Source organism: Monodelphis domestica, chromosome 3 (genome assembly GCF_027887165.1).
Source record: "Monodelphis domestica isolate mMonDom1 chromosome 3, mMonDom1.pri, whole genome shotgun sequence".
Classification (NCBI taxonomy): Eukaryota; Metazoa; Chordata; class Mammalia; order Didelphimorphia; family Didelphidae; genus Monodelphis; species Monodelphis domestica.
The window spans coordinates 73948925-73968788 of record NC_077229.1 but is presented as its reverse complement, the minus strand read 5'-3'; the positions used below and the strand labels follow the sequence as shown (position 1 = coordinate 73968788).

The 19864-nt window shown below is 48.3% G+C and overlaps 1 protein-coding gene across 4 annotated transcripts in view; it reads right to left on the bottom strand.

The window, feature by feature from the left end:
• Positions 1-17099, bottom strand: part of KLHL26 (kelch like family member 26) — a 53580-nt gene extending 36481 nt beyond the window's left edge. Inside the window, exons 1-2 of one of the 4 annotated variants that reach the window (XM_007489252.2) lie at positions 16459-16570; positions 15459-15529 (exon numbers count right to left, since the gene is read on the bottom strand). Coding sequence is in view for 1 of the 4 variants with exons in the window: in XM_007489251.2 (XP_007489313.2) it covers positions 16459-16937 (479 nt within the window). In the remaining 3 variants the exon portion in view is untranslated. Of the gene's footprint in view, positions 1-15458; positions 16167-16458 lie in introns of those variants that run through there. The other 3 variants (XM_007489251.2, XM_056822150.1, XM_007489253.3) reach the window with 3 other exon arrangements.
• Between the last annotated feature and the right edge of the window lie 2765 nt (positions 17100-19864).

Here is a 19864-nt window from a genome sequence, read left to right as displayed (position 1 = left end):
TCTAAGGGTCTCCCCCCAGTTCTGATATTCTGAGTTCTAAAGGCCTTTCCAGCTCTGACATACTATGTTCTAAAGCAGAGATGACAAACATGGGAACTAGATTAAAATATAACAAAATAGCAACAGGATGTCCAAACAAAATATACACTAGAACATAATGTTAATATGTGGCTTTCTATATGCAGTGATCCTTATGTATCCCTGTTCCAAGGGCTCTCCTGGCTCTGATAGTCTCTGCCCTGAGACAATTTAGGCATAATGTGAAAAAAAAAAGTAACAAATACAACTATTATCCAAGCAGAATAGGCTGTCTCCTAGAGTTCTTCAAGAAAAGATTAGCTCAGTGGCTAGAGCACCAGATCTAGAGATGGGAAGTCTTGGATTCAAATCTGGTCTTTAAATCTCATACTTCCTAGCTATGTGACCCTGAGCATGTCACTTAACCCCAAATGCCTAGCACTTACCACTCTTCTGTCTTGGAACTGAGACTAAGTATGGATTCTAAAGACAGAAGGGAAAGGTTTTTAAATTAAAAAAGAAAAGACTAGCTAGATTTCTGAGGTCCCTCACTTTGAAATCCTGTGCAGATTCTAAGGGTCCTTTCCAGTTCTCAGGTTCTAAGTTCAAAGGTTCCTTTCATCTCCACCATTCAACGGTCTACATTCTAAACTCTCTTCTAAAGAGCACTCATCATCAATTCCCAAATGGCCATGTGTGGTAGATGACTATCCCCAGACTGAACCCTGTCTGCTCCTGGTTAACAATGAAGGGGTCGCAAGGAGCCACAATTGGGTTACTTAGACTTTCCAGAGAAAAGGTCATTTTACTTCCTATGCTCCCGACTGTGAAAGTTCAGCAGTTGTAAATGTTAAAATCCTGGAAGAAGCATGAGTAAAGTTTAAACTACAGGGTCTGAAGCCTCCTCCAGCTCAGAAGGCATTCAGTTTCTGCCTTGGCAAAAAAAAAGTGGGGAAAAAAAAACACAACACACAATCATTTGTGCGGGTGACTCAATTGTAGAATAAACATTTGTACATTTTCTGTCTCCCCGAATTGGCAGGCAGGGCCAACTTTAACATCATGCCCCTAGCATGACACAGGGTACATGAATGAGGGCAGCCTGGGAGGATGGAGGGGGACTGCTCCTGCCACTAACCAGACCTCATTAACTAAAATACAGGGTTATATCTTGAACTCCAGCCCTGAAATTTTTCAGCTGAGTGAGATCTACCCCCCCCCCAATCCTGGGAGAGGTGGCTCCAAGATCTGGTGCCCAATTTTGCTTTCTCTTGATAAAAAAAAAAAATGGAATACTTTGAAGATTTTTAGGATAATGGTGGGTGGAGGAAGGAACAGTCCTTCCCAAACCCCACACTCCCATTCCAATAATGGGATTCTAGGTGATTCAATGCCATTTTGCCACCTGCCCTTTTTGGCCAGCTGTTCCAAATCCCAACATCCCTTGGAAAGAAAAGAGCAGCAGGATATTGTCTATATCACGCCCATCTCCAACCCTGTGGAGTCCAGCATCCTTCCTCTTGGAAGCCATCTTCCTCCTAGATCCTCAGATGACCTGGAGTCTCCGCAGCTCTGTCTCCCCCCACCCCCGGCTGTTAAGGGCTGGCAAGGCCCCTGCCTCAGGATTCTCTCCAGTCTGAGCATGTTCGATTGCAGAAGCCTTTTCTGACGGGAAAGGTCTTCAATTCCCTCAGGTGCCAGTTACTGCCTCTGAAATCACTGCCTTTACTAGCTGGGGTATGGCACTGGACAATTAGGGGCTGACATTACAAGAAGGATGTGCAGTACCAGTAATACTGCTCTCCCTCCCAGGGCCACAAAACGAAGAAAAAAACCACACATACCTACTGTTTTCCATGCTACAGAGAGAGAAAAGCTAGTACAGACAATAAATTATTTATCGGCACTCAGTTTTAAGCAATCTTCTCTTTATGAAGAAGTGCAAGGGGGTGGCAGGCTAAGGTCCCCAATATAGCAGTTTAATAAGTCCAAAGAGGTATAGATGGGTGCAGGTGCAAAATCTAAGGCACTGAGAGGAGGGCAATGCCAACTTATGGAGATTTAGACAGGATTCACGATCTGGGCTGGAATTTGACTTGACACCCTCTGAGGTCTCTTCTAATTCTACGACTGTAAAAGGAGGTGATTCAGACACTGAGGCTGATACTATCAAAAGTTACTCATTCTTCAGAAATCTGGAGATGTAGGGGGAGGAAGGGGGGCTTGAGTTCATGAGTCTAAGGGAGTTTCAGCCTGCATAACTCATTTTTTAAATCCCAAGGTTATATCCAGGCTACAGCCAACATTCAATTCAATAAACAATCATGAATCATCTACGAAGTGTGCAGGCACTAAACTAGGGGATGAGGGGATACAAAGACAAAAACAAGAGGGCTGCCCTCAAGGAGCTTGTATTCCAACTCAGTTGGCTTTAGCCTTGGACTACATGAATAGAAATCTAGTAGCCCCCTCCTCCCCACCCCTAGGAAGGGAGGTGACAGTGCCCTTGTTTTCTGCCCTGGTCAAAAACTGTATGGAACATTGGGCTCCATTCTGGGTCTACATTTTAGGATGGGCATGGGCACCCCAGGGAGAGATGGTAAACAGTCTGGAAACTATGACTTCTTATGATTCTCTTGAAGGAACTGGGAATGTTGGCGTGGAGAAGGAAATTGGAGAGGGCACGATTCCTATCTTCGAATACTGGAAGTCATGTAAGAAGGCAGATTTGTTCTGTGTGGTTCCAGCCTAGCCTGGTTAGAAGTCATAAAGAAGCAGGTCTGGGTGCCATATAAAGAACCTGTTAATAATCCAAGCTATCCAATAATGAAACAGACTGCTTCATTAGTTGCCACTATCAGAAGTCTTCAAAGAAGATGTCCAACAATGAAGATGTTAAAGGAGCTTCTACAGCTGCTGTTTCCTGTGCTGCTCAGGACCTGCCTTACTTATCCTTGTTGTTCAGTTCTATTTCAGTAGTGTCTGACCTTTAGGGATCCTAATTTGGGGTTTTCTTCACAAAGAAATTGGGGTAGTTTGCCATTTCCTTCTCCGGCTCATTTGACAGATGAGGAAACTGAGGCAAACAGGCTTGAGTGACTTGCCCAGATCACACAGCTAGTGAGTGCCTGAGGCTGGATTTGAACTCTTGAAGAGGAGTATTCTTAACTCCAGGCCCAGCATTATGCCGCCCCCTAGCTATTGTCATCACTCTCAGTCTCCATTTTGGCTCTCTATCTTCTTTTTCCTCCCAGGTTCTTTTCTGAGATCTATACCTTGGTGATTTCATTTGCTCCCATGGATTCAACTATAGCCTCTGCACAGATGACTCCCAAATCTCTGTATCTAGTCATGACCTTTGCCTTGAACTAAAGACCCATCTCTCCAAGAACTGCAAGGCAATTCCGCTTTATTTCAAAGGGTTTCTTAAATACATTTATACAACAAAGGTCATCTTTTCCCCCAAAATATCTGCCCCTCTTCCCAAAGGATTTTTTTCTGATCGGTACAAGAATATTCATAGCTGCGCTCTTTGTGGTAGCAAAAAATTGGAAAATGAGGGGATGCCCTTCGATTGGGGAATGGCTGAACAACTTGTGGTATCTGTTGCTGATGGAATACTATTGTGCTCAAAGGAATAATGAACTGGAGGAATTCCATGGGGACTGGAAGGACCTCCAGGAAGTGATGCAGAGTGAAAGGAGCAGAACCAGGGGGCACATTATACACAGAGACTGATACACTGTGGTACATCAAATGTAACAGACTTCTTTACTAGCAGCAATGCAATGATCCAGAGCAATCCTGAGGGACTTATGAGAAAGAACACTATCCACATCCAGAGGAAGAACTGTGGGAGTAGAAATGCAGAAGAGAAACACCTGCTTGATCACATGGGTCGGTGGGGCTATGACTGGGGATGTAGACTCTGAATGATCATCCTAGTGCAAACACCAACAACATGGAAATAGGTTCTGATCAAGGATACATGTAATAACCAGTGTGATTGCACATCGGCTACAAGAAGGGGTGGGGGGAGGCGAGGGAAACAATATGATTCTTGTAACCAAGGAACAATGATCTAAATTGACTAAATAAAATTTTCAAAAAAACAACAACAGACTTTTTTCTATTAATGGCATTAACATCTTCCCCGTCATCTAGGGTTAAAATTTGAGGAGCAAATAGGTGGCTCAGTGGATGGAAAGCCAGGTCAAATCAAGTCTCAGGCTCTTCCCAGTTGTGTGACCCTGGGCAAGTCACTTAACACCAATTGCCTAGTCCTTACCTCTCTTCAGCGTTGGAACTATTATTACTTAGTAATAATAAGACAGAAGGTAAGGGTTTAATTTTTTTTTAAAGAAAAAAATTGGAGTCCATCTATCTTTGTTTCTTTCCTCTCTCCCCTCTCACATCCAATCAGTTGCCAAGTTCATCATCTCTCACCTACTTCCTTTTCCAATCACATAACCACTACCTTAGAACAGGCTATCCAACACCTTTCACTTAAACTACTGCACCAGTCTAACTGATTTCACATCATCAATCTCTACCTTCTTCAATTTCTCCTTCACAAAACTGCCAAAATCATTTTCCTAATACCTGGCCATATCACGTCTTCCTCTGACAACTTTTAATGGCTCCCTAATGCTTACAGGATAAAATACAAACTCTTTAGCTTGGCATTTAAGTTTCCTCACAATCTAATTTGAAGTCAAGGCAACATGCATTTATTAAGGCCCTACTACATGCAGGCAGGCACTATATTAAGTGCTGGGCATATTTTGAAAAAGGCAAAAAGCCTTCCCTGCTCTCGTGGAGCTCTAACAGAGACAATCAACTGGGGATAACCCCAAAGGAAAGGCACTAGCATTAAGGACCCCTTGGGTGCAAAAATAAGGTGAAACCTAAGCTGAGATTTGAAGAAAGTCAGGGAATCAAGGAGGCAGAGACAAGAAGGGCCAGGAAAAGTAGCTGGAGTCTAGAGACAAGTGTCTTGTTCAAAAAATAGCAAGGACAGTGTCATTGCTCAGAGGGAATGTGGAGAGGAGACTGGAAAGGTAGGAAGGGACCCGGTCATAAAGAACTTTAAAAGCCAGAACATTTTTTATTTGAACATAAGTTAACAGGAGGCCACTGGAATGCACTAAAGAAAGGAGTCGAAACTACAGTTTAAGGAAGCATATTTGACAGCTGAGTAGTAGACTGCAGTGGGAAGAGAACCACCAGCAGGCTATTGGTATGGGATAATGAAGGCTTGCACCAGAGTGGTGGCAGGATCAGAGAAGAAGGGGCTGCATGCCAGAGAAGTGAAGATGGAAAGGGCAAGATTTGGGGACAGCTAGGCAGCACAGTGATAGGGTAGCAGACCTGGAGTCAGGAGGACCTGGATTCAAATCTGGCCTCAGACATTTCCTAGCTAGGTGATCCTGGGCAAGTCACTTAACCCCAATTGCCTAGCCTTTGACAATCTTCTGTCTTAGAAGCCATACTAAGAGAGAAGATAAAAATGTAAGGGAGAGGGAGGGAAGGGAGGAGGGAGGGGGAGAGGAAGGAAGGAAGGAAGGAAGGAAGGAAGGAAGGAAGGAAGGAAGGAAGGAAGGAAGGAAGGAAGGAAGGAAGGAAGGAAGGAAGGAAGGAAGGAAGGAAGGAAGGAAGGAAGGAAGGAAGGAAGGAAGGAAGGAAGGAAGGAAGGAAGGAAGGAAGGAAGGAAGGAAGGAAGGAAGGAAGGAAGGAAGGAATGGCAATGATCAGATTGGGAAGGTGATGAGTCTAAGATGACACTTGGGTGACTGGGAAGTAATATGGAAGTTAGGAAAAGGGGAAGGTTTGGGGGAAATAATAAGTTTAGTTTTAGCCATGCCATGAGTTTAAGAGGTTTCTAAGACATCCTGCTGGAGATACCCAACAAGCAGTTGGAGATCTAAGCCTGGAGGACAGGAGAGGAGCTAGTGCTGGACAAACAAGAGAATCATCTGCAGAGGTGGGAAATTAATCCACAGGAGCTGATGACATTGCCAACTGCAAGAACATAGAGGAAGAAGAGAAGAGAGCCCAGGACAGGTTATGTGGAAAGGCAAGTTTTGACCTATCTTATTGATATCATTACCCTTCAAAGACAAGATATTCCAGCCAAAGTGTTTCTTGAACCTATTCCCTGAACTCAATATGCCATCTCCCATCTCTCTGCCTTTGTCCAGGCCCTTCCCGTGCCTTCCCCTTCATGCCTGCCTTTAAGAATTCTTAGGCCCTATAGAGGTTTAGGTCAGACATTGCTTCCTAGTGAACTTTCCTGATCCCAACCCCTCCTCCTCACCATCCCCACCTGGAATTTTCCCTTCTATCATACTTCACTGGGTACATGAGTCCCCACATCCCTAAGGCCTTATTTGTCCCTGTCCAAAACAGCCTCTTAATTGTTTGCTGAATGACTTTTGCTTCTAGGGGCAGGTGGATGATGTCACCCTTCTTCCTCTTCCCATGCATGTGTCTAGGACTGCTGGGAATGGCCGTCTGGGTCTAACCCACAGCTGCTTCTCTCTGGACATCTGATGCCCCACCCTGAAGCTTCCTGCTGGGTGAGTCTGGGTCCTCTGATCCAGCCAGAGAGCAACACGATGTTGGAGTCCCCGGAGGGTCACTTACGGCTATCATTTCAATTCCAAAATGATTTCACTAGTCTGAGCCTGTAGTTCAACCAGTCTACTGACCTTCGGTAGGAATAACTCGCACAAGGGATGGGCTTTAAATCTGATGGTACAGTCGAGGGTCTTGGCTCCTAACCTGTGGCCCATGGTTCAGTTTTTAACATTTTTGATAACTGTATTCCAATATAAGTGGCTTCCTTTGTAATCCTTTATCATTTTAGGAGTCGTTAAACATGATTCTGGGGAATCCATAGGCTTTACCTCACTGGCAGTCAAAAGTTCCAAACAAAGGGGAAGAATTAGGGAGACCTGAGACCGTAGCTTTTTCACACAGACACAGCTGTGTGACCCTGGGCAAGTCACTTGACCCCCATTGCCTAGCCCTTACCACTCTTCTGCCTTGGAGCCAATACATAGTATTGACTCCAAGACAGAAGGTAAGGGTTTAAAAAAAAAAATCAGTACTAAGTATCAATTCTGTCTTGGAAATGGGGGTCAAGTGACTTGCCCAGGGTCACACAGCTAGGAATTAGTACTGATTTTAAGCTAGAAGGCGTTTTGGTTTTTTAAAGCAACTTTATCAATGCCCTTCTTCTAGTCAGTCACAGAGGCGCGAGAGCGGGACACCTCGCATCACAGCCATATCTTCGAGAGCTCACGGGCTCTGTCGACTTCTTTTACTTTGAGGGCTGTACGTGCGTATGTACCAACTCTGTCAACATCTACCAATAGCGCGTCACGACACGGCCCTAACCCGGAGCTTCTGAAAGCTGTGCCAGCCAAGGACAAGCCCTGGCAGGTCCCACCAAGTGAGAAAGGCTCCAAGGATCAGCCCCGGAGAGAAGGCATGCCTGTCAGCCGCAGACTGTCATCCAAGGACCCTCCCAGCAAAGCCCAGAAAGGCCCGATCCTAGGCCGACCCATCAAGGGAGAAAAAAAATGGCCCAATCAACGGACCAAAAAAATCTCCTGAAGCTCGAAAGGCGTTGAGGTCTGAGCTCAGGGAGCGGGTGCTCACACCTGCAAAACCGGGGATCCTGGGAGCGTGCCCGGGGGAGACTGGGAATGCCACCGAGGGCAGGGAATCAAGGCAGGGGAACACACCAGACCGCCTGGCCAGCTGCCTGGAGACAGCGAGCGGCTCCTAAAAGCCTCGGCCTCCAGTCACGACGACTCCCATCCGGAAAACCGTGGCCGCTGAGTCAAAAGAATGAAAAGGAAGCCTGCCAACGGGCCGAGCATCGCCCTCCTTGAGCCCCCCCAAGCCAAAGCAACTTCGGCTGTCTGGAGATCTCCTAGGACGACTGGCAGAAAGCTTTCCTTTAGAGGCCCCTCCACCTGCCTCTGCACCTCCTCCCACTGACAAGGCATCTTGGTGAGGATGGACAGAAGGAACTGAGGATATTTGTTGAGGAGAAGATAGGGAAAGGGGCTGACAGGACGAAGCAGAATGGTTCTTGCCTAGGGGGCAGCTAGGTAGCACAGAGTGACCTGAGTTCCAATCTAGCCTCAGCTACTTCCTAGTGGAGTGAACTTGGGCAAGCCACTTAATGCCACTGCCAGATAAGTCATTTAGCCCTTGGCACTCTTCTGTCTTAGAACGGATACCAAGACTAAGATGATACGGGTTCAATTATGCTACATGGCACGTCAGAACAAAACAAAACAAACAAAAAAGCTGGAGCCAAAAGGGCCAAAACGCAGCCCAGCGAGTGACTGAGACCTTGGAGCCCACCCATTCCCACCTCCCTCGTTGTGTGAATGAGGAGCCTGAGGTCTGGGCCCAGGACCAAGGCGGCTTCTCAGTCAGGGGCTCGGGGCTCTTTCCATGCTACCCCCCTGGCCGTCTCCTCACAGCGGGCCGGGAGACCCCGAGAACAGAGAGTGCAGAGCAGCAGGCCCGGAAGGGCTCTCGGAGCACAGAACAGCAGCCGTCACGGCTCGATGGCCCTTCGAACACCGAATGGCAGTGCCAGCCTGGACCTTCAACTACAGAACACGGCTTCACAGAGACCCTCCCAGCCAAGCCCTCCCTTTCACAAAGAAGCTGTGCCCCAGAAAGGGGAAATGCCTGGCAGAAGGTCACCGAGCTACCCACTAAGAGGGAAGGTCAGACTGCCAGATCCCCAAGGTTCAGCTGTCATGGACGTCCTCAACGCCCTTGCCGACGGGCCCACCGCGCTCCTGGGGCCGGCTCAGGGGCCCGGCCTCCACTCACCCATGTCCCCACCCTCTTCACCCAGCCCCTGCTCATCCCTCCAAGGTTCCAGTGCCTGCCAGTGTTCGAGAAGGGGCCTGGGAGGGATGGAGCCTCCCTGCAACTTAAGGGGACAGGGAGAAAGTGCCCACACACACACAGAAGCAGAGACATGCGTAGACACTCACAGAGTCAATCCGTCTCCCCCCCTGACTCTGTGGCCTTCTCCTTTCACAGCCTCTCTCCCGAACTCTAAGACCCAGCCAGAGCTGGAGGACTCCATGTCCCTGTTCTCTTCCGGCCCTTCCCTTCTCTCTACTCACAACATCCTCCCATGTTTGGGAGCTGCTTCCTCTCCCCACTACCCTGTCATCTCTCCAGCCCTCTTGGACCACAGACGTCACCATCCTGAACTGGAGGGGCCTTTGGAGGCCACTGAGTCCAAACCCTCAATTACAGATAAGGAAACTAAGACCACCCAAGAGAAGTGACTTGCCCAAAGTCATATGGATGGCAGGCATTGCAAACAGGATTTGAATCCAGGTCTCCTACTTTGAAAGTCAGTGCTCTTTCCACTGTTCCTCCATACCCTAGACCTCACCAGCACCTTCCCAGACTTCTTAAACCTTTCTGCCTGCCCCTTTGATATAGTCTACCACCCAGTGATGCTGTTGGTTGCATGAGCACTCTGTCTGATGATTCCCAGTATTTTCTCTGGCTGTTCCTCATGCCTGGCATGTTCTCCCTGGTTTCCTTCAAGTCCCAGATAAAACCCCACTTTCTGCAAGAAGCCTTTCCCAATCCCTCCTAACTCTGATGGCTTCCCCCTATTGATCATCTCCAATTTATCCTTCTCCCATTAGATGAGCTCCTGGAGGGCAGAGGCTGCCTTTTGCCTCTCTTGGCTTCCCTAGCACTTTAATTCAGTCCCCAGTGCACAGCAGGCACTTAATAGATAATTATTGACAATGTGCCATACTGCCCCTAGGAGGTCCCTCCCTTCCTCCAAGGTCCAGCTGTGGTGCTACCTCCCCAAGGGAGCCTTCTTCAATTCCTTCCCTCCTGCTCACCCTCCCAGACCTGTCAGAACATTTGGTTTAGATCTCCCCTATACATTTTTCTACTATAAATTCTTTGTCCAGGCATGGTTTGCTCTCCTACTAGTTCATCTTTCTACCCCTGGCTCTGTATATAATAAGTGCTTAATAAATATTTGAGGTGAACTGTGACACCAAAGAGTCTATGAAGCAGGGCTGAGTGGGAGGGAAGGTGATCAGGAACCTTATCTTGTCAGGAGGACCTGGTCCAAATCTGACCTCAGATACTTCCTCACTGTGTGACCCTGGGCAAGTCACTTAACCCCAGACTGCCTAGTCCTTGCTGCTGTTCTGTCTTAGAACTGATATAAAGACATAAGAGAAAAAGAAAAAAGGAAAAGGAAAAAGGGAGAGGGAAAAGGGAAAAGGGAGAGGGAAAAGGGAGAGGGAGAGGGAGAGGGAGAGGGAGAGGGAGAGGGAGAGGGAGAGGGAGAGGGAGAGGGAGAGGGAGAGGGAGAGGGAGAGGGAGAGGGAGAGGGAGAGGGAGAGGGAGAAGGAGAGGGAGAGGGAGAGGGAGAGGGAGAGGGAGAGGGAGAGGGAGAGGGAGAAGGAGAGGGAGAAGGAGAGGGAGAGGGAGAGGGAGAGGGAGAGGGAGAGGGAAAGGAGAGGAGAGGAGAGGAGAGGGCAGGACAGGACAGGACAGGACAGGACAGGACAGGACAGGACAGGACAGGAGAGGACAGGAGAGGAGAGGAGAGGAGAGGAGAGGAGAGGAGAGGAGAGGAGAGGAGAGGAGAGGAGAGGAGAGGAGAGGAGAGGACAGGACAGGACAGGAGAGGACAGGAGAGGAGAGGACAGGAGAGGACAGGAGAGGAGAGGAGAGGAGAGGAAAGAAGAGAAGAGAAGAGAAGAGAAAAGAAGAGAAAGAAAAAAGGAAGGGTAGACAAGGTGTGGAAGAGAGAAATTGGGAAAGCATGCAACAAGACAGGAATAGCTGGGATTAATGATCTGTCATTCAAATGAGAGCATTCTGATTTAGAATGTGACTGGGAGAAGCAGTTGGAGGCAGACCAACTGACGGCTGGACCCTTTTGGCTTGAAAGAGGGAAAAAGGTTGTTCTCTTGACTTAGGAACTGAAGCCTGAAGGTTGTCTTTGGCTTTGAAGACAGAAGAAAGAAGGACAAAGTCCAGCTCTCTCTCTCTGATTTGCTTTGTTGTGATAGTGACTGAACTACCAGACCTATCAGCCCATTTCTCCAAATTGAAATACTCCATCATCCTCTAATCTAAGACTCATTGTAGTATTAGGGAAATCCCCAACCCTCTTACCTCCATTTCTCATCCTTCCCTGTCTTCCCCAATAAATCCCTTACTTAAGATAGAGAAGAGTAAGAGTATTTCATTTGAGACATCATAAACTCATCCTTGAGTTGATTAGAGAGACAAATAGGAGAATCAACAGGAAAGGGGGAGGCAAGAAGGGAGGAAGAGGGAGGTAGGGAGAAAGAAAGATGATTAACAGCCTGATCTTTAATTATCAATTACCATTCAAAGCAGTCCCTTATTACAAAGGGAAGGCAAGGGAAGAGAAAGCAATATTATCTTGGTTCTGATTCACAGGCTTAAAGATAGAGCTGGACCAATCTGGAAGAAGCCATTAGGTCCAAGCCTTACAGAAGAAAACTCAGACCCACAATGACTTGTCCAAGGTCACCCAACAAAGGGTGGACAGAAGTGGAATTTTAAGCCAGGTTCTCCAACTTCAAAGTTCAGGTTTTCTCCCTTGTCCCAGGATGCTTCCTAAGATACAGGTGAGCCCTTTTCCCAGGTTGTATGAGCTCAGCTGGCAACCCTGTGCTGCTATGCACATTCCTAAGCCCTCAGGCCAGAGGGAAGTAGAACCAGCATCACAAGGTCTGGTTTATGAGGAATGAGGAAACTGAGTCTGGAAAGAGAGAGTTATTTGCCCACAGAGACTGAGGTATTCGAGGATGAAGCTCTTTCTATCCCAACACAGTCTCTCCTTGTGTTTTAAGAAGAGTCAATCAGTGACGTCGAGACCACTTTTATCCTCTCTCACCACCCCCTGCCCAAGGCATTTCATCTGATCATCTTCAGTAGGAGCATCTCCTCAGCCTGCCAGGCCTAGCTTGCCCCCTGACTCTCCTCACCACCCAGGAATAGTCTGATTCAGCCCAACTGGGCCCCCTCCAGCCACCAGTGCCGGAGAACATCTGAAAGGCCTTAATGTCGAGAAAGACCCAGAGGAGCGCTTGACACTCGGCTGCCTGCCGTACCTCACTCAGATGGTATTTCAGCTCAGGAGGTGTGACTCCACCGGGAATTTCTCCTTCCCTTCCACAAACCCCCTTCTCCGTCTTCGAAGCAAACATCCTCTTTCCTTTGGAGAAGCATTGGCCACAATCAACGCCTCCTGGTCCAAGGAGGGGGAGGTTCACTGGAGAACAAGTGTCTTTTGTGCGGAATTCTCTAAGACCCACGGGGCAGAGGGGGAGGACTGGAAACCTGCACTGGGGCCTCCACCTCCCTTACGAAAACCCCCAGTTCAAGCAGCTACATTCAAACTCTCCCCAAGGTTTCCAGCAGGGTTTGGTTCAACCATTAACGACTGTTCTACTAGGCAACCGATTTTTGTTGTTCCCTAGAGATGGGGAGGAAAATGAGCTCTTTTCTTTTTTCCCCCTTCAGTTGGAAAAAAAAAAAAGTTAAAACAAACAAGTTATATAACCTTTTGGGGGAGTGGGCTAGAGAATGCATTCACTCTTGGAAAAAAGTGCTTTGCACACAGTAGGTGGTTAGTAAATGGTTATTGCTACTGATGGAATTAAAGTAGTCCCTTGAGAAAAGGCAGCGAGTACAGTGAGAAAGGGAGGAAAGAAAGGAGTATTTACTAAACACCCACTACGTGCCAGGCACTGTGCTAAATGCTTTACAAGTATTATCCCATTTGATCCCCTCAACAACCCTGGGACATAGATGCTATTATCTCCACTTCAGAGTTGAGCAAACTGAAGCAAAAAGAGGTTAAGTGACTTAACCAGGGTCAGTTAGAGTTAAACTCGGGTCTTCCTGACTCCAAGCCTGTATCACTCAGCTGCCTCATATAAAAATCTTGGGCTTAGTCACAAGATTATAGATTTAGAGAGGGCCCATCAGACCCACCCCACCCTCATTTTATAGACAAGGAAACTGAGGCCCAGAGAGCTTAAGAGACTTTGGCCACTCACAGGCAGGGATTCTCACTCAAACCAGTGCTCTTTCCACTAAATGACTTCCACAGGCCTGGCTTCTAACCCCACTGCTTGTCATCCAAAGAAGAGCCTAGCTAAGCAGAGACACTCATCACAAAAGGCTGGCTAGTCACTGCGCCATGAGGCCCTTTTACAGTGGGGAAATTTATTTCACCAAATGTTGTGCAGCAATGGCATAAAAATTAAGCAATCTCGAATCTTTTGTTTAAAAAAAGACCAATCTTTCCTATTTCTCCCCCTTTTCCCTTGCCCATTCCAAAAAAGGAAGTACAATTATCTAAAAAACTCTACTGATGATTGTTTTTGGCCCTACAAAGCCAAAAAGCCATCTCTGGTATGGAAAGGTAGAGATCAAATCTTTGAAAGAACCAAAGCATCTAAGAATGCTGAGGAAGGTGCTTTGCACATTGTAAACTGCTACAGAAACTTAAGGGTTTGTGATGCCACTGGCAGCTAAGAAGGGGTAAGCCACTCTCCCTCTTCCACTCCATCCTCCATTCAGCTGCCAAAATGAATTCTCTAAAACGTGGGGTCACAATCCTCCTTAAAACTCCAGTGGCTCCCTATTGCCTCTGGAAGCCAATATTAAATGTTCTAATATTTAAAGTCCTTCACTACCTGGTCCCTTCCTACCTTTCCGGTATTCTTACATTTTATTCCCCTTCACCCTTTTTTTTTTAATCTTACCTTCTGTCTTGGAATTGATATTGAGTATCAATCATTTCTAAGACAGAAGAAGGATAAGGGCTAGGCAACTGGGACTAAGTGACTTACCCAGGGTCACATAGCTAGGAAGCTTCTGAGGCTAAATTTGAACCCAGGACTTCCCATCTCCAGGTCTGTGTCTCTGTCCATTGAACCACCTAGATGTCCCTCCCTCCACACACTTTTAAGATCCAGCAACTATGGCCTCCTCTCACAAGAAGACTCCACAGTCACACCAGACAATTCACCAGGCCTGGGATGTCTGTCTGTCTCTGTTTGTCTCTCTCTTTCTCCTTCTCTCCTTCCTTCTCTTCCTCTCCCTCCCTCCTCTCTCTACCTCTCCCTTCTTCTCCTCTCTCCCTCTCCCCCTCTCTCTGTTTCTCTTTCCCTCCCTCTCCCTCACTCTCCCTCTCCCTCTCCCCTCCTTTCCTCAAGACTCAGCTCAAAGCTTGAATCCCTTCTTTAAACTACCTTTCCTATTCTCCCCCTCCAAAAATACCCCCCCACCTTCCCTCAGGGATCACCTTTGATCCTCCCACATACCCTATATATCTTGTGTATAGAAAATTATTTACACTTTTCTCCCCCATTAAAAGAAGGACTCCTTGAGGACAGGGGCCATTTTGACTTCACTTGTATCCAGCTGGGAATACAGTAATTAATAAATAATTGTTGGCTAACCATGATACCACTATTCATTCAACAAATTAGCAATAGCAGTAGAGTGCTCCACCCAAACACAGGCCTAAACAAGATGACCATTCTTAGCAGACAGCCCTCTCCCCCAAATAAATCAACACTTCTTGGAAGCTTACTATGGCCAGAGACTACCTAGACCAGTGATGGTGAACCTTTTGAGAGCGAGTGCCCAAACTGCACCTCCCACTGCATATGAGCTGCCCCCCCTTTCCCCAGACAGGGGAGGGAGGAAGCTCTCCCATTGGGCTGCTGGGCAAAGGGGCAGGACATGGGAGAAATATCCTCAGGTAAGTGTGGAGAGGGGGAGGAGAGCAGCCCTCTCCAGCATGCATGCCATGGAGGAGGAGGGAGGGAGAGACAGAGAGAGGAAGAGGGAGACAGAGAGCTGACCTCAGAGTTAAGGGCACAGGTGTTGCTTCTAACAACACATACTGGCTCCATGGCCTTGGGCAAGTCCCTTAACCTCTGGGTGGCCCAGGCAATTCTCAGAGGCTACAAATTTCAAGAATTACCCAAGTGCATCTGGAGAGGCAGGTCCCTATACCAATTAAATTTATTTACCAATTATTTAAAAAACAAACAAACAAACATTATTTAAGATGCATCCCTTTGGGCCCAAAGTAAATGCTCCCTGAGCCAAGAAGCCCAACATGCCCCTCATCACTCAGGATGCCCCATCTCCCTTCATCAGACAATGCTGTAGATTAGTGAGCTGTGTTGGTGTCTTCTCCCCCTCCCAGAGAGGGAGCTCCATGAAGACAGGGACTTTATGTGATCAGATTTGCAAATTTATTCAAAGTTCCCATAGATTCCCCAGGCCAACATGGGACCTAGGTTCCCGGAAGGTGTTGAATGACCAGTGCAGGGACACCAAGTGTTTACCTTCCTCACAGTAGGTGGTTGGGGAGGGGAGAAACAGTCCAAAAAAGTGTCCCAGGTCCTCCTTGAATTACCTTAAAGAAAAGAAGCTGCTGTGTCTCCTCCAGCCCCAGAGGTCCCGGGGTTGGGATGGGGAGGAAGAGGAGTGGACCTGATGATGAAGGAAGGCACCGCCTAGGAGGGTCCCGGCTCACCTGAGGGGGAAGGGGTCTCACTCCAAGAGGGACGAGGGGAAAGTGAAGGTGGAGGGAGTGGAAGAAGACTCTTGGGTTAGGGCCGAGAATTAGAGAAGATATCGCTGATTAGGGCTGGGAAGGCCCGGCCTGTAGACTGAGGTGAGGAGGGGGAGGGGGAGGGATCTGGAGAGGAGGATGCTCCCTTCCCAAGGCCCTGGTCCAGAGAATAAAGGAAGAGGGTCCTGCCTGTTGGCAGTTGGAGGGCAGGTGGGAAAAGGTTGGAAAGGTCTTGCTCCAAGGGGAGGAGGTGAGAAAAGGGTGCACCCCAGCCTGCATGAGAGGAAGGGGTGGAGAAGGCAGTCCTGCTGGTTGGTGGGGGAAAGGGGGAGGGAGTGGGAAAGGAAAGAGGGTACGGTTCTTCCTGATGGCAGTTGGGCTTTGGGGAGAGGGTTGAAGGGTCCTGTCCCGTAAGGAAAAGTCAAGGATCCTGTTCCATATAGGGGGGTGGGGAGGGTCCTGCTGGTTGGTGGTTCGGGGGAGGGAGGGAAGGGTCGGGGGCGGAGGCTTCGGGGGAAGGGTTCGGTCCTGGGGAGAGGGGAGGGTTCTGCCTCCGGGGGCGGGGGGTTGGGAGGGTCCTACCAGGTGGGGAGTGGGGGGGGTGGGGGGGGAGCGCCGCAATTGGAGGAGTCCTCACAGGACCTGAGGGGCTCTTCCCCGCCGCCCCGGTCCGAGAGGAGCCGGCACGGGGCGGCCGGAGAGGAGGGGGGCGAGGGCGGCCAGGCCCCGAGCCGCCTACACTGTGGCCACCGCCGCCGCCGCGCACCCACCTGCGGGGCCGCTCTGGGCCGGGCTCGGCGCCTCCTCCGCCCCCGCCTCCTCCTCCGCCGCTGCTGCCGCCGCCGCCACTACTGCCGCCGCCGCCGCCGCCGGACTCCGCCATCTTCCCGCCGCCGCCTCCTCTTCTGCTGCCGCCGCCGCCGCCGCGCTCAGTGACGGCGCGTCCCGCCTCCGACGCCCGGCGGCCGGTCGGCTGCTCCGCGCGCAGCCAGCGGCCTTGGCACGGGCAGGGACGCGCGGAGCGCAGCATGGGGCGCAGCCCCCACCGTGCGCAGCCCCGGCCGAGCGTCCGGCGATGGATCCCTTCATCCTGTCTTCGCCGCTCACTTGTCCTGGGACCTGAGGCCAGTAGCTTCGCCTCTCTGAGCCTCAGTTTACCCATTAGTAAAAACAGGGTGGTTGAATCAGCTGGCCCCCGAGGCCCCCAGCTATTCCTCCTTGATCCCCTCATATTCTCTCCATTTAACATTTATTATATGCAGGACTCTGGGGAGACAAACCCAAAAGGAAATGGCCTCTGTCCTCAGAAAACTTGCATGTGATGGGGAGACAACACGTACACAAAGAAACCGATACAAAGTGGATACACAGTAACCTGGGTGGGATACATCCCTCTAGCAGTCGGGAGGAAAGGCTTCGTGGGAGCTGAGCTTTGACCGAGCAAGGCTAGCTAGAGATCCTAAGCATTCCAGTCATGGGGACAGCCAATGGCAAGGCACGGAGAGGAGGGATGGAGTGACCTATGGGAAGAACAGAGAGAAGGCCAATCTGGCTAGGCGGAAGAATGCCTGGACAGGAGGAATGTAGGACAAGGTAGGTTGGAGCCAAGTCCTGAAGGTCCTTAAATGGCAAACAAAGGAGTTTGTATTTGGACCCAGAAGGTTATAGGGAGTCACTGAAGTTTTGTGGAGTGAGACAGTGATGTGGCAGGCCCTGTGCTTTAGGAAGAGCCTCCTTTGGCAGCTCTGTGGAGGATGGATTGGAGTAGAAGATGTGGGGAAGAGAGACGTGTGTAGAGTCCGGGGAAAATGTAATGAGAGCCTCAACTAGGGAGGGGTCTCCGTGAATAAAGTAAAAACATTCTGTGGATATAGCATTGACAAGATCCATGGACCAATGGAATAGTCAGAACTGATTGGATAAGAGGAGCAAAGGAGAGCCGTTTTGGAGAGGAGGGAAAGAAGGAAGGAACAATGACCTGTTGTGACAGTTACTTTGGGGACTTTGGGTTTGAAGTGTTAGGTAGGCAGTTGAAGAATGGATAATCAGAGCTCAGTCAGCTATCTCTAGAAGAAAATCAAATCTATGCATGCTGCTAAGGTCACCGAGAGAGAACCAGAGAGCTGAGAGCCTTTGGGAAACACCCACAATTAGGGGGCCCACTATGAGTGTGGATAAAGCAAAGGTGCCTGAGGGATGCTTTGATGAAAAGGGAACCAGTGTCACCAAAGTTGATGAAGCCAGGAAAGAAATGAGAGGAACTAGAGGCAGGGCAGTGTTTGGATCTTTTCTTTTTCTTTTCTTTCTCACAATAAAACTTCAGAAGGTTTGTTTTTTTTTACTCTTTGCCTTCATAGCCAGCCTTAGCTAATTTTGAGGTTCAATTCTCCTGACACTCTTCTTACAGAACTGTGCCAAGCTTTTGTATTCCTCCTCTGTGCCCTACCTTTGCATTCTTGTTTCCCTCTTCTATGGAGTGGAGAGAAATTTGGATTCCATCACTAGATGTAATCATACATGATAAGGTGTTAATATCTTGTTCAGTCCTGTCCAACTCTTCCTGACCCTTTTGTTGTCGTTTTGTTTTGTTTTTTCCTTTGGCAAAGATACTGGAGTGCTTTGCCATTTCTTTCTCTGGTTCATTTTATAGATGAGGAACTGAGACAAAACAAGGTTAGGTAACTTGCTCAGGGTTACACAGCTAGTGTCTAAGAGTAGATTTGAACTCAGGTCTTCCTGACTCAAGGCCTAGCACTCTATCCACTATACCTCCTAGCTGCCCTGTTAATACTTTATGCCTTTTTAAAATCTAAGTTGAGGGGCAGCGAGGTGGCTCAGTCCCAGAGTCCCTCAACCCTTCATTCCTGTAGGCTGCCCCTCTCTCCTCTCCTTCTCCCCAATAACCCTATTCTCCTTGTGCTTTTAGTTCTCATCATCTACTCACAATCCTGATTCAGTGGAAAAGCAAAAACTCTGGAGTTGGAAGATCTGGAATCACATCTTGCCACTTAGCATCCCTGTAGCCTTGGGCAAATCACAATCTCTCTGGCCCAACATTGCTCCTTATCTGTGAAATCAAGGTGTTGTACTTGACCCAAGGCAACCTGTCCCAATGGACATGGTGGTCTTGAAAGTCAAGAAGACCTAGATTCACATCCTACCTTAGAAGAATGCTTGCAATATGACCCTGAACAATTGATGTTGTCTAATCTGTAAAATGGGAGTAATGGCACCCTCTACACTAGATAGTTGTAAGGATCAAAAAAGATAAGGCTTTGCAAACCTAAAAATGCTAATTAATGCTCACTTTTATTATCAAATGACTTCTACAATCCCCTCCAGTTTTCAATCTACGATATTTCTAAAGACCCTTGGTTCCTATCTGTCATATCCACTGCCTCAGTCCCCTCTGTCTTGGTTGTTCTCCTTAACCCTTCCATCTTCTCAATTCCTTATCCTCATCTCTCTCAGCTACATTATCCCTTCAGTTTCTGAGACCCCCGCAGACCAATCAATCCCTCAATGTCCCCTCAGTCCCCCAAAGTCCCTGTTCAGGCCCCTCAGTCATGAAATTCTTCATTCCCTCAGTTTCCAATTTTTTTTCCTTCCCTGGGGCCAAAATCTGCCTCCAACTAACTTCCACCCATGGCTCCTAGTTCTGCTCTCCAGGGCCAAGCAGAACAATTTAATCCTTCTTCCATATGACATGAAGGCAGTTATCAGATCCTCCCCATGTTCTTTCTTCTCCAAACTAATGATCTCTAGTTTCTCAAACTAATTCCTCCCAGGCTTCTTCCTCCAGTCCTGTTGCCATCCCAGCCAACATCCTCTGGATATACTCCAGCTTGTCAAGGTCCCTCCTAAAATGTGGCTTCCAAAACTGAAAACAAAGATATGTTCTATCCAGAGCAACTCTCTTATTAGGGACATAATGTCTTTCTTAATTCAGCCCACAATTACAATAGCTTTGGGGGATGATATATCCCACTGCTGACTTTCACTGAGCTTCTATGACTAACTATACCTTCACATCCTGTACTTGTACAGTTGATTTTTTGAACCCAAGGGTAAAAGTTTACATTTATCCCTTTTACATTTTATTTGATTAGGTTGGACCCATCATTCTACCCCATAGAGACTTTTTGGATCATGAATATACTAGGTGTTTCTCACAGC